Genomic DNA, 13,901 nt, shown 5'->3' on the forward strand with positions numbered 1-13,901 from the left:
CGTGCGTTAGGTAACGGCATTTTTTTCCTGAGGAAATGGCTCAATCTAAGATATGGTGTTAGGGTTAGTCTCTCTGCCCTGTTTCAGCCTTTCAACCTCTAATGCGTGTTGCATTCTTTCTAAGTTCCTGGAGGCTGGCCCATTTTCAAGCCTTCGTTACTCATTGCCATTGATATTAACCGTGCAGAAAAATTTAGGTTCACGCCAAAACCTTCCCCAGAAGTTCATAGCAGCTTTATGCATAGGGGACATTATAAAAACCAAAAACTGTCCTTCAGTAGGTAAGTGGTTAAACTCTGGTGGCACTTTGTCTCCTTCTCCCGGGTCCCAGCCTAGGTGCACAGTGTCCCACCATCAGATCATGCCGCCACACACTCACCCCCGGCTCCATTCCCCAGGAGGAGAAGGCAGGTGCAGGAGAGCAGGGCCCTGTGCCCCTCTGGGCGGAGGGGACAGGCCCGCAGCAGCCTCTGTGCTCCCCAACCGCCCACCCTCAGAGGCCGGAGCTCAGTCGTGGTCGTCGCTGCTCTTCCAGACTGTGACAAGGACAGAGGGAGGGCGACGCTGGGCCGAGAGGGTTGCGCAGGCCCATCTCCACGGCAGCTTCAGCAGGGACAGAAGAAGCTCCTGGGGCAGCGTCATCTATTCCCACCAAGAGCTCGGGGTGCGGGGCAAGCTTTCCCGCTCCGGACTCAGGGCCAGCACTGCCCCACACTCCCCTCCCCGCCCTGTGACCTGTGACTCTGTCTCTACACTTCCCGGAGCCTCTGCAAACCCCCTCCCTACAGCCCCAGAAGCTCAAGGGCCAGAGAACGCAGGAGAGGACGGGTGGGGCCCATCCTGGGCTGGGGTCTAGAGGTTTTGCTCATCTGGGAATAGCCTAAAGCTTCCGTTTGTTTTTGTAAGGATGGCGTGATGGGTACTTCGCGTGCAATGAGGGAGTTGGGGCCAGGGCGCGTGAGCCACGCTGCAGTCAGCCTCCCCCCATGGCCCTGCCCCTTCTGGAAGCCACAGTAGACACTCAGGGAGGGCGGAGCCTGACCCTGCTTCTACCCCTAGCAGGGCGAGACGGAGGCCACCAGGTCTCAGGGGAAAAAAACATGTATTTGGGGGAAATCGGGGTTGGAAGGCACCATCAGCACAGAGGGTGAGGTCAGGAGAAAAACCAGAAGTCCTTGGCGAACCCTCAGTCTGTCTCCCAGCGCCCAGACAAAGGATGATACTGTGGATGGCGCCTGAACAGCCCTGCCATCCGACGCCGAGCTGCGTGTGACCCGTGCCTGGCTCTGGGCGGTGGCTGACGCGGGCTTGCCTTTGCAAGGGGCTCCTCTGGTGCTTCCTCCTTGTTGGGCCTCAGGCAGGGCAGGAGGCGTCTCAACATTTTTCTGAGAGGGCTGACGTGAAAAACCTCTTCTTTTTCCGGCAGGGCCTGGAGGGGTTTGGTCCCGAGGGCGTCTCCTGTTCCTCCGACCTGGCTCCAAGACTGGGACCCTGACTCGCCCTCCAGTGTTGCCACCCCACGGCAGGGCTCTGGTGACGCCCCACCTCCACTCTCTTTCAGAGGCTCGTTCCTGGCCATTGCTGACCCTGGACTCAGGTGTAGACGGCCTTGCTCGGCCCCCACGACCGTCCCGCTCTGCCCATTTCTGTCCGAGAGGCTGAATGCGAAGCTCGGAGAAGGCGGCCGGCCCTGCTGTCCCATCAGAGAGGCCTCGGAGGGCCCACAGCCATTGCCAGGTAGGGTCCCTCCCGGGGCCTTCTGGTTTTCCTCACTCACAGGGGAAGTTGAAGGGAGGGGAGGGGCCAGGCGCGGAACTGATGCTTTTGTGGTCAAAGTCTTATGTTTCTCTCCTGGGTGGGGCTCAAGAGGTTTTCCCGAGAACTCTGCACTGTCGGCCTTCAAGCGGGTGCCGGAATCACGGGTGGCAGAGGAGGGAAAAGTAGACCGTGGAAGGGCCAAGGGTTGAGCCTCACTTGCGTTCAGCTCAGCCGACTCCAAGGACGGGAAGGGTGGGCGCCAGCGGACATTCAGCCCAGACGTGATACTGGGTGCTTCGAGCATCTGAGGGCTGCCTGGGGCGTCTTGTTCTTCTTTCTCTGGCCAGGCCTTCGTCTGTGTTCTTTTCCTGATTTCCATCTTGAGCAGCTTTGGCGCATCAGGGTTGGCAAGTGAGGGGCTCTCCGTCTCTCCCTCCCTGTGTGTGGGGCCTCCCCGGAATGAGGCCACTGGTCGGTGGCAGGACAGGTGCCCTTGCTGGGACTGGAGGTGCGCTGACCCGGGGAAGAACAAGACCTTGATCATGTGCCACTGCGAGAGGAACTCGACGCGCCAGCTCATGCGGCCGTGGCCTGAGTTGGGAAATGGCCAAGAGGAGTGAGCTGGAGCTGTGCTCATGGCAGTAGTGTCCGGTGGGATTCTGGTCAAGTCAGCTGGAGGTTCCGCCGGCAGGGTGGAGGCCAGAGGTATAGGGGTGTGGGTCAGAGGCCCCAGGGAATGTGCTGGAGTCATGGTGAGAGTAGCACCTGCCACAGGCTTTCCGCGTGGCTGCTGGGCTCTGGCGTATGCTGTGTTGCTCGCCTCCCCAGGGTAGCCTTGACATGATGAGCGATGGGAGCATCCCTTGGAAGACAGCCTCCCTGGGGAGCTGCGGGAGCCAGGAGGCACAAGCTGCAGCCGGGAGCAGAGGGGCCCGGGACAGCAGGGCAGTCCAGGCGGGGGTGGCCCCTTGGGAGCCATGGCCCTCCATGGCCCCACCTCCACTTCACCAAATTCTCCTGCTCTGCCTCACCGCAGGCCTTTGGCCACCCCTGTCCCCGTGGCTCCCCTCCCAGCTCAGCCCCAAGCTGCCTGCAGCCCTGGGGCCACACCAGAGACTCTGGGAGCAAGAAGTCCGGGAGAGAAGGGCAAGATCCCTTACCTGTGCGAAAGCGACACCTGGCCCCGCACTTCTGCCAGGCCCTTCCCAGCAGCTCTGGGAGCTAGAAATCAGGAGACTGGGTCACAGCACTGAAAGCGGGGCAGGGGCGGTGGAGAGGGCTCTTACAGGAGGCTGCGTGCACTGTGCCTTTAGGGGAGTCTGTTGGGAGGTCAGACTGTCGAACCCGGGCACCAGTGTCCAAGGCCACCGGATCCCTGATGGGGCTGGCAAGGCTGCTGATGGGTTGAGCTATGTCATTGACCACGCGCTTCCACCTCCACCACAGCCCACGTGCCCCGGCTGGACGAGACCCTGTTCCAGGCCCCTCCTGGCCCGGGCCCTGGTTCCCAGCACAGAATGTGGCAAGTCCTCAGGTTTTCGTCTCCCTCCCGCAAACCTCCCTGAGTGTTCTGTTTCCTGAGGGACGGGTTCTGCCCCTGGCATCCTCGAGCCCGTGGAGCTGGGCGCTCAGGGACAGGAGATGGGGGCCAGCTCTGGGGCACGGGGCTGAATGGCAGGAGCTTACCTTTCAAAGCTCCCCTTTTCTTCCTGCTCCTGCTGCTCTTCCCTCTGGGCTCCACTTGACGCTGAAATGAGAGAAAAAAGAAGCAGCTGTGGGGGCTCCCTCTCCTATCTCTGGACCAGCCGTGGACACTTAGCGTTTATGAGGAAGACGACTGCCTGCACTCAGCTCCTGGCGCCCGGGGGTGTTTCTTTCCTTTTACTCGTTTTTGAAGTGGAGACTAGAACGTGAAACGGATCTTTGGTGTCTTCCTTCTTTGGAGAACGTGAGGAAGGATGATTTTCTATGTGAGACCCACCATGGATTTCTTTCGTCACTGTTCCTCTGTTCAAGAATCACGCACATTCGCAGACGTCCAGAAGCCTCTGAGCTTCCTCGGGGAGGACTCTGCTTCCCGAGGCCCGAGCCCCACTCCAGACCCTGCCTGGAGGCTCTCGGGGGCTCAGCACTGCCCTCAGATCAGCCCCGACAGAGGAAAGGCCTGCTCAAGACGCCTGCCCCAGGAAGGCGGTGGGGGAACCAGAGCTCAAGACCCGTCCTCCCACGCAGATCCCACTCAGCATCCCTTCCTCAGCCGCTGGTCACTGGACTGGGGACTTTCCCTGGAGCCCTCTACCACACCTGGACTCCTGCTCTGAGATCTTCCGAGGGAAATCCTCGTGCCCTCTCTAATCCCTGCTCGCCCAGCCTGGCTTGTCCGTGGAAGGAGGATGTTGTATTCTCTGCCAGTTCCGGAGTCCCTCTACTTTGATTCAGAATCTTGGAAATGACAGTAGAACAGAAGAGAGACTCATCTTCTGGTGGGTCTCTGCCCAGGGTTTCTTACCTTCCTTATGTTTCTGCGTTCACAAGGTGGTCGCGAGGATGGATTCCTCTGCAGGGAGGGAAGGCGCAGGAGGAAGAGCCCCAGTCCACACAGGAAGGGGAGGATGGTCCCAATCACCCAGGAAGTGGAACTGGAGCTCGGCCAGGTAGCAAAGAGGCTTTTCAGAAACATGAGAGGATTCTGCATGTCAGAAATGCAGTGCTGCCCTCAGGCAACTGAGCTCTGGGAGTGGCTTGGAGATTATTACCCCAGGCCCCCATGACAGAAGTGCGGCCTTGTCACAAAGGGCTCTTGAGGGCTGCGGAGGGGACAGCAGGGGAGCAGGCTGGACCAGAGCCCCTCCCCCACCCTCTAGCCTACGTCTCCCTCCCTCTACCCTCCTGGGCCTTCGAGACCTTAGCTAGTTTTCTATGTCTTCCCCCTGGAAGCCAGAGGTCACCGGGTTCCTTGCGTCTCCTGGATTCTTGGTTTGAAGCCAGCTATCTCATGGCCTTCGAAAGTCTGAAGTTCTCCCAGGAATTTGATCTAGTTCCCAGGGATTCATACCCTGATCCTCCTCTGTCCTCAACTCTGATTGCTGTTTTCACCTCACCTAGTGACTTTGTGTGTGTGTGTGTGTGTGTGTGTGTGTGTGTGTGTGTGTGAGGACACTGAAGTGCCAGTCTCCTAGCTGATTTCAATTATGCAATTCAGTGTTCTCGACTGTAGTCACCACGCCAGACATTAGAACCTCCGACGTTTTTCATCTGAGAGCTGAAAGTTTGTCTCCTTTCACCTGCCTCTCTCTATTTCCCCCACCCCACAGCCGCTGGCCACCACTTTTCTATTCTCTGTTTCCATGAGTTGACCTTTCTTTTATAGTTTTCCGAGTTCACGTGTAAGTGAGCCCAGGCAGTATCTGTGCTTCTCTGTCTGGCTCGTTTCATTGAGCATAACGCCCGCCAGGTTCATCCATGTTGCGCAAATCTCAGCTCCATTTGTCCACATAACAAGCTTTTGGTTTCGTCAATCTGCAAGTCCCACTTTACTTTGCACTTATTTGGTTTTGAATACGAACGTTGTTATTGTTTCCACCAACCTTTGCCATCTTCACTCCGAACGACTCACCCCCAAATTGAAACTAATCATTTATTATTTAACGTAAGCATACTAAAAGTTTAAGTAATTAAACCTCCCAATGATGTGTTTTGTGTCAGTAGCGTTTCTGCTTCTGCAGTGAGAAAGCCTTTACCAAGACTTATGGCACATGCTGGACACACACACACAGACACACACACACACACACGCCCGCACATACGCAGGCGTGGACACATTGGCACAGAACACTTCAGTATTTTCAAAGCAGAGAATTAAGCATATTCCCATTTTCTTTAATCTCTTATGTCGTCTTGACCCCATTTCTTCTTACTCTGCCTCAAATAGACAGTCTTCAGTTTCCAGAGTCCAGACGGCTGTGTGGCCCAGCCCGAAGCCGGGCACGGCTCGAGTGAGCTGAAGTGCTGCTCTTGAGAGCGGACGTTGGGGCCGGGTCCGTGGCCCCGGTTGGAGTCCAGTCTGAGGCAGCCCTTTCTGGTCTCCCCGGTTTGCCCTCCACGCGATCTCTTTCTCAGAGTTGGCCTTGCCTTCCCCTTCCTGCCCCCTCCGGGCCCCCGGAGCCTCGAGTCTTGCCTGAACCTGTAGAAAGAGGGCCCTTCGAGTCCTAGAGGAATTCCCTGGTGACATCATCGGACATGCCTTTTTCAGTGAGAACTGGGGGTTCACTTAGGGATTGTACTTTTTGGTCAACGTGTTAACTTTTCAGACTCGTTGGACAGGTAGTGCTTAGATATCCGGGTTTATACTTATTACACAGCTATCCATACACACAGCGACGGAGAGAGACTCTTTTAAGTGATAATAGGGTAATCTTACTTATACCAAAAGCGTTAAGGTCTACGTTGTTCTTACTAGCTTCACATGATAAATACGTTCCCGATTTACGAATGTGTGTGATCACAGCAGAATTTGCAACAGGGTAACTCTCTTAGCAGGCCCCAAGATGATCTTTAACGTCTTTCTCAACAGTTAAAACAACTTTGTTCTTCTGAAGTCCAACAAAGACCTTTTTCTGGAGCTGGGACTCCTAATTGGGACGCTTGGCTAGCGTATGACTGTGACCAGAGTCCCACATTCAGGCTCTCGCACGCAAGAGTTCTGGACTCAGGGCCTCCTCAAAGCCAGCTGCCCAGGTCAGGGACTGACATGACTCGGGCCTCCCGCGTGTTCCCTGAATTGGCCTGCCTGCCAGCTCAGAGAGAGGATGAGGAGCGAATGTGTTTTAAAATGCAAATCAATCGGAAAGCTCTTCCGGGAAACCTGACCCACCTGGAACAGTGTCAATAGTAGAGGGGAACCCCTGGTATTAAATAAAGACCGCCCACCCCAAATTTAGGGAAATTGGATTGTTTCCCTGACATACACGATGATTTCTATCTCTGTCATAGCAGAAGACAGAAGTACAGGAATTGCCTGCTGCTCCGATATTAAGACGAGTTTCAGAAAGGTTCCCTTTTCTCTTCCGTTCAATAGAGAAGCGATAGGAGGGCCAGGAACGCACTGACATTTTCTTGCTCTGTTGGGATTCATTGGATTCCGTTACCATTTAATCTAGCGATTCTGCGCTAGTACTCAAGTGAGAAACTGCAGTTGTGTGTTCATTCCCAAATAATTTGAGTCCACAGCAACCATGAGCTAGTTTCTTCTTAATTCAAGTGGAAATCCAGTTCATTCAGGGGACCTGCTCCGCAGGTGCGGATCTCTGTCTACTTAATGTTCTCTGGAGACGAAGAACAAAGAGCTTGTGACAGGTTGAAGGTCAGGGGTCTCCTGTCCAGATACGTTCTGACAGTGTTTTATTCAATGTGGTGATACCTGGCCCTCCCACGTCCTCGGCACCTGTCGTGCGTTAGGTAACGGCATTTTTTTCCTGAGGAAATGGCTCAAATCCAAGATACCGTGTTAGGTTTACTCTCTCTGCCCTGTTTCGCCCTTTCAGCCTCTAACCCGTGTTGCATTTGCTTGTGAGATCCTGGAGGCGGGTTCATTTTCACACCATCACTGCCATTGATACTTACTGGGCAGGCAAATTTCAGTTCACCCAAAAGCCTTCACAGAGAAGCTCATGGCAGGTTTATTTCTAAGGGGTGAAATCGTAAAAATCAAAAAATGTCATCCGGTAGGTAAGCGGTTAAACTCTAGTGGCACTTTATTCTCCTTCCCCGGCGTCCCACCCTAGGCGCACAGTGTCCCACCCACCGTCAGGTGGTGACCCCACACACTCACCCCCGGCTCCGTTCCCCAGGAGGAGAAGGCAGGGGCAGGAGAGCAGGGCTCTGAGCTCCTCTGGGCAGAGGGGTGAGGCCCACAGCAGCACGCGTGCTCCCCACCCGCCCGCCCTCAGAGCCGGGAGCGCAGCCATCCTTGTCGCTGCTGCTCCAGACTGTGACAAGCACAGAGGGACGGGGACGCTGGGCCGAGAGGGATGCGCAGGCCCATCTCCACGGCCGCTTCAGCAGGGAGAGGAGCAGCTCCCGGGGCAGCGTCCTCACCTATTCCCAGCGAGAGCTCGGGGTGCAGGGCAAGCTTCCTCGCCCTCCGGACTCAGGGCCAGCACTGCCCCACACTCCCCTCCCCACTCTGTGACCTGTGAGCCTGTCTCTACGCTTGCTGGAGCCTCTGCAAAGCCCCTCCCTACAGCCCCACAAGTTCAAGGGCCAGAGAACGCAGGAGAGGACAGGCGGGGCCCATCGTGGGCTTGGGGTCTTAGAGGTTTTGCTCATCTGGAAAGAGCCCAAAGCTTCCATTGGTTTTTGTAAGGACGGTGTGATGGGGACTTGAGGTGCAATGGGGGAGCTGGGGCGAGGGCAGGTGAGCCACGCTGCAGTCGGCCTCCCCCCATGGCCCTGTCCCTTCTGGAAGCCAAAGCAGACGCTCAGGAAGGGCGGAGCCTGACCCCGTTCTTTCCCCCTAGCAGGGCACAGACAGAAGCCACGACCTCTAGGGAGAAAACAAGTGTATTTGGGGAAAATTGGGGTAGGAGGACAGCATTAGCACGGAGGGTGGGATAAGGAGCAAAACCAGGTTTTCTGTTCGTCCGCTTGCCCGTTCGGGCAGAGAAGCGTTCCTACGAGGAAAGCTGTGTCAGGCACAGTCTGCTCATCCCGGGAGAGGCATATCTGAGGAGAGCGTGGCGGGTAATGGATTGGCTGAGGCAGCTGCCACCCTCAGCCCAGGCTGGCAGGGTTTGGCCGGGGACCGCGGCTGCCCGGATGGCAGGGTCCCGTCGCCATGCCTGCTCTGATCCATCCCCTCGTATTCGGACAGTTGTGGTCCCTGGAGGTGGGTTGGGGACTGTCCTCTGTGATTGTTCTCCTCTGCTCTGGGGAGGAGGGAACGTCGTGGTGACAGGTATGTCCGGCTTGCCAGGCCTGAAATGGGTTTTGCGATGCTTCTGCTGGGAGGCCAGAAGTTCTCGGCCAGCCTCAGTTTCCCTCCCAGGACGCAGACACAGGATGTCACTGTCGATGGCGCCTGAACAGCCCCGCCATCCGACGCCGAGCTGTGTGTGACCCGTGCCCGGCTCTGGGCGGTGGCTGAGGCGGGCTTGCCTTTGCGAGGGGCTCCTCTGGTGCTTCCTCCTTGTTGGGCCTCAGGCAGGGCAGGAGGCGTCTCAACATTTTTCTGAGAGGGCTGTCGCGAGGATCCTCTTCCTTTGCAGGCGGGGGCTGGAGGGGTTTGGTCTCGAGGGTGTCTCCCACGTCCCCGACCTGGCTCCGAGACTGGGACCCTGACTCCCCGTCCAGTGTTGCCACCCCGCGGCAGGGCTCTGGTGAGGCCCCACCCCTGCTCTCCTCCCGAGGCTCTTCCCTGGCCACGGGGGACCCTGAAGTCGGCCCCCGACGGCCTTGCTCGGCCCCCACGAAGGTCCCACCCCGCCCTTTTCTCTCTGAGAGGCCGCGTGGGAAGCTTGGAGAAGGCGGCCGGCCCTCCTGTCCCGAGAGAGAGGCTTCTGAGGGCCCACTGCCATCGCCAGGTAGGGTCCCTCCCAGGGCCTTCTGATTTTCCTCACACACAGGTGAGGGAGCAGGGAGGGGACGGGCCAGCCTGGGAACTGATGGTTTGGTCGTCCAAGTTAAGACCTGGTCACCCGGAGGAGGCTCAAGAGGTTTTCCCGTCAAGTGTGCAGAGTCAGCTTTCGAGGGGGCCCCAGAATCACAGGTGGCTGCGGGGGGCAGAGGGGACCGTGGAAGGGCCGAGGGTTGAGCCTCACATGCTTCCAGAGCTGCAGGCCCCAAGGGCAGGAGGGGTAGGCCCCAGCGGAAATTCAGCCCAGACGTGATAGTGTGTGCTGGGAGCATCTGAGGAGTGCGTGGATCGTCTTGTTCTTCTTCCCAGACCTCCGTTTGCATGCTCTCCGTGATGTCTGTCTCGAGCAGCTTCTGGGCGTCAGGGTTGGCGACTGAGGGGCTGTCGGTCTCTCCCTCCCTATGTGTGGGGCCTCCCCAGAATGAGGCCACTGGTGGGTGGCAGGACAGGGGCCCTTGCTGGGACCCGAAGTGCGACGGCACGGGGAAGAACAAGACCTGGATCGTGTTCCAGCGGGAGGGGAACGTTTCAACGCGACAGCTCACGCGGCCGTGGCCTGAGTTGGGAAATGGCCAACACGAGTGAGCTGGGGCCGAGCTCGTGGCAACAGGGCGTAGTGGAGTGGTGGTCAGGGCCGAGGGCGGTTCTGCTGGCAGGGTGGAGGCCCAAGGTAGAGTGCGCTGGGTGAGAAGAGCCAGGGAAAGTGCTGGAGCCGTGGTGAGAGGAGCACCTTGCACGGGCTTCCCGCGTGGCTGGCGGACTCTAGCAGACGCTGTCTTGCACGCCTCCCCAGGGGAGGCTTGAGATGTCAAGCGATGGAAGCACCCCTTACAAGACAGCCTCCCCGGGGAGCTGCGGGAAACAAGATGCACAAGCTGTAGCCAGGAGCAGAGGGCCCTGGGACAGCAGGGCAGGCCAGGCCAGGCCAGGTGCGGGTGGCCCCTTGAGAGCCATGGCCCTCCCTGGCCCTCCCTTCACTTCACCGAATTCTCCTGCTGTCCCTCCCCGCCAGGCCTCTTGCCACCCCCTGCCCCATGGCTCCCCTCCCAGCTCAGCCCCAAGCTGCCTGTAGCCCCGGGGCACGTCAGAGACTCTGCGAGGAAGAAGCCCAGGAGAGAAGGGCAAGATTCCTTACCTTGGCGAAAGGGACCTCAGGCCCCCCACTTCTGCCAGGTCCTTCCGGCCAGCTCTGTAAGCTAGAAATGAGGGCACTGGGTCACAGCCGTGAAGGCGGGGGCCTAGGGCTCTGGCAGGAGGCTGCGTGCAGTGTGCCTTTAGGGGAGACCGTTTGAGGTCAGACTCTGGAGCCCAGGCACCAGTGCCCAAGGCCACGGGATCCCTGACGGGGATGGCAAGGCTGCTGATGGGTTGAGGTTTGTCGTGGACCAAGTGCTTCAACCTCCACCACAGCCCACATGCCCCTGCTGGGCAACACCCTGTTCCGGACGCCTGCTGGCCTGGGCCTTGGTTCCGCGCACAGCATCTGGCAAGCACTCAGGTTTTCCTCTCCTTGCCGGGAGCCTCGCTGAGGGCTCTGTTTCCTGAGGGACAGGCTCTGTCCCTGGCATCCTCGAGCCCACGGAGCTGGGCGCTCAGGGACAGGAGGTGCAGGCCAGCTCTGGGGCACAGGGCTGAATGGCAGGAGCTTGCTTACCTTTCAAAGCTCCCCTTTTCTTCCTGCTCCTGCTGCTCCTCCCTCTGGGCTCCACTTGACGCTGAGGTGAGAGAAAAGACAAGAAACTGCGGGGTCTGAGCCCCAAGGCTCCCTCTCCTCTCTCTGGACCAGCCGCAGACGCACAGCGTTTGTGAGCGGGATGACTGCCTACCCTGAACTCCTGGGGCTCTGGGGTGTTCCTTCCCTTTTACTTCCTTTTGAAGTGGATAACTGAACACAAAATGGACGTTTGCTGTCTTCCTTCTCTGAGGATCGTAAGCAGGTCCCCATGTGGGACCAGCGTGCATCTTCTGTCACTGTTCCTCTGCTCGAGAAGCGCGCGCCTTCTCAGAGGTACAGGATCGTGTGAGCTTCCTCAGGGAGGACTCTGCTTCCTGAGGCTACAGCCCCACTCCAGGTCCTGCCCAGAGGCTCTCGGGGGCTCAGCTGTGCCCTCAGATCAACCACGACAGAGAAAAGGCCCGCCTGAGACACCTGCCCCGGGGAGGTGGCTGGGGAACGGGTGCTCAGGGCCTGTCTTCCCACAGATCCCACTCGGCATCCCGTCCGTGGCCACTGGTCGCTGGCCTCTGGGGCCTTTCCCTGGAGCCCTCTACCACACCGGGACTCCTGCTCGGAGGTCTTCGGACCGAAATCCCTGTGCCCACTCTCCCCCCTGCCCACCCAACCTGGCTGGTCTCTAGAAGGATGATGTTCTGTTCTTTCCCGTCCCTGGGGTCCCTCTAGTTGATTCAGAGAAGTGGAAATCACAGTAAAAGAGGAGAGAGACTCGTCTTCTGGTGGGTCTGGGTCCAGGATTTCTTACCTTCCTGACGTTTCTCCTTTTGTCAGTTGGTTGTGAGGGCGAATTCCTCTTGGGGGAGGGGGGGAAGAACAGGAGGAAGAGCCCCAGTCCATACAGGATGCGGAGGATGGTCCCAATCACCCAGGAGGCGGCACTGGAGCTCAAGCAGGTAGCAACAATGCTTTGTAGACGTAAGATAGGAGTTTCCATGTCTCAAGTCTAGTCCTACTCTCAGGCAACTGAGCGCTGGGAGTGACTTGGAGATTAGAACCCCACGCCCTCATCGTGGAACTGTGGCCGTGTCACGGGGGCTCCTGAGGGGGGAGGGGGGAGGGGCAGGCGAGAGGAGGGCAGCCGATTGGACCCCAGCCCCTGCGCCGCCAACTGGCCTCCAACTGCCTCCCTCCACCCTCCTGGGCCTTCTAGACCTTAGCTGGTTTTCTGTTTCTTCCACCTGGAAGCCAGCTGTCGCCCGGTTCCTTGCCTCTCCTGGATTCTTGGTTTGAAGCCACCTATCTCAGGGCCTTTGAAAGTCTGCAGTTCTCCCAGGAATTCGAGCTAGTTCCCAGGGACTCACACCCTCATTCTCCTCTGTCCTCAACTCCGACTGTTGTTTTCACCTCACTTATTGACTCTGTGTGTGCGTGCCAGGACACTGAAGTGCTGCTCTCTTAGCTGATCTCAGTTATAGAATGCAGCGTTCTCGACTCTAGTCACCACGTCAGACATGAGATCCTCAGAGCTCCTTGATCTCAGGGCTGAGAGTTGGTCCCCTTTGACCTGCCTCTCCCTCTCCCTCCCACTCCACAGCCGCTGGCCACCACTTTTGTACTCTCTGTTTCTGTGAATTGACCTTTCTTTTGTCGTTTTTCGAGTTCACGTGTTAAGCGACCCCAGGCAGTATCTGTCTTCCTCTGTCTGGCTTGTTCCACTGAGCGTAACGCCCGCCAGGTTCATCGATGTTGTGCCAGTCTCCACTCCATTTGTCCACGTAACAAGCTTTTGGTTTCGTCAATCTGGAAGTCCCACTTTATTTTACGCTTGTTTGGCTTTGAATATGAACGTTGTTATTGTTTCGATCAACCTTTGCCATCTTCACTCAGGACGACTCACCCAAAAATGGAAACTAATCATTTCTTACGGAACATAAGCATAATCAAAATTTAAGTAACTAAACCTCCCAGTAATGTGTTTTATGTTAGTCGCATTTCTACTTCTGAAGTGAGAAAGCCTTCACCAAGACTTATGGGACGTGCTGGACACACACACACACACACACACACAGACACACACACACGCGCGCCCATACATAACGCAGGCGTGGACACATTTGCACAGACCAATTCAGGCCTTTCCAACCAGAGAATTCAGCACATTCTCATTTTCTCTAAGCTTTTCTGTCGTCTTGACCCTGTTTCTTCTCATTCCGCCCGAAATAGACCGTCTTCCGTTTCCAGAGTTTAGACGGCTGTGTGGCCCAGCCCGAAGCCGGGCACGGCTCGAGTGAGCTGAAGTGCTGCTCTTGAGAGCGGACGTTGGGGCCGGGTCCGTGGCCCGGGTTGGAGTCCAGTCTGAGGCAGCCCTTTCTGGTCTCCCCGGTTTGCCCGCCACGCGATCTCTTTCTCAGAGTTGGCCTTGCCTTCCCCTTCCTGCCCCCTCCGGGCCCCCGGAGCCTCGAGTCTTGCCTGAACCTGTAGAAAGAGGGCCCTTCGAGTCCTAGAGGAATTCCCTGGTGACATCATCGGACATGCCTTTTTCAGTGAGAACTGGGGGTTCACTTAGGGATTGTACTTTTTGGTCAACGTGTTAACTTTTCAGACTCGTTGGACAGGTAGTGCTTAGATATCCGGGTTTATACTTATTACACAGCTATCCATACACACAGCGACGGAGAGAGACTCTTTTAACTGATAATAGGGTAATCTTACTTATACCAAAAGCGTTAAGGTCTACGTTGTTCTTACTAGCTTCACATGATAAATACGTTCCCGATTTACGAATGTGTGTGATCACAGCAGAATTTGCAACAGGGTAACTCTCTTAGCAGGCCC

The 13,901-nt window shown here is 57.3% G+C and overlaps 2 protein-coding genes across 2 annotated transcripts; both read right to left on the bottom strand.

The window, feature by feature from the left end:
• Positions 1 to 1,088: 1,088 nt before the first annotated feature.
• On the bottom strand, positions 1,089 to 4,508 carry LOC138919846 (spermatogenesis-associated protein 31E1-like). The gene is made up of 4 exons (XM_070246448.1): positions 4,268 to 4,508; positions 3,445 to 3,505; positions 2,919 to 2,979; positions 1,089 to 2,645 (listed from the first exon to the last, which is right to left on the bottom strand). Exons 1-4 carry the CDS (start codon positions 4,451 to 4,453, stop codon positions 1,187 to 1,189), a joined length of 1,767 nt encoding a protein of 588 aa, XP_070102549.1. The 5' UTR covers positions 4,454 to 4,508; the 3' UTR covers positions 1,089 to 1,186.
• Positions 4,509 to 8,303: 3,795 nt separating this feature from the next.
• LOC138919888 (spermatogenesis-associated protein 31E1-like) lies at positions 8,304 to 12,437 on the bottom strand. The gene is made up of 4 exons (XM_070246490.1): positions 11,872 to 12,437; positions 11,046 to 11,106; positions 10,527 to 10,587; positions 8,304 to 10,243 (listed from the first exon to the last, which is right to left on the bottom strand). Exons 1-4 carry the CDS (start codon positions 12,058 to 12,060, stop codon positions 8,821 to 8,823), a joined length of 1,734 nt encoding a protein of 577 aa, XP_070102591.1. The 5' UTR covers positions 12,061 to 12,437; the 3' UTR covers positions 8,304 to 8,820.
• Positions 12,438 to 13,901: the final 1,464 nt, after the last annotated feature.

Source organism: Equus caballus, chromosome 21 (assembly GCF_041296265.1).
Source record: "Equus caballus isolate H_3958 breed thoroughbred chromosome 21, TB-T2T, whole genome shotgun sequence".
NCBI classification, from domain to species: domain Eukaryota; kingdom Metazoa; phylum Chordata; class Mammalia; order Perissodactyla; family Equidae; genus Equus; species Equus caballus.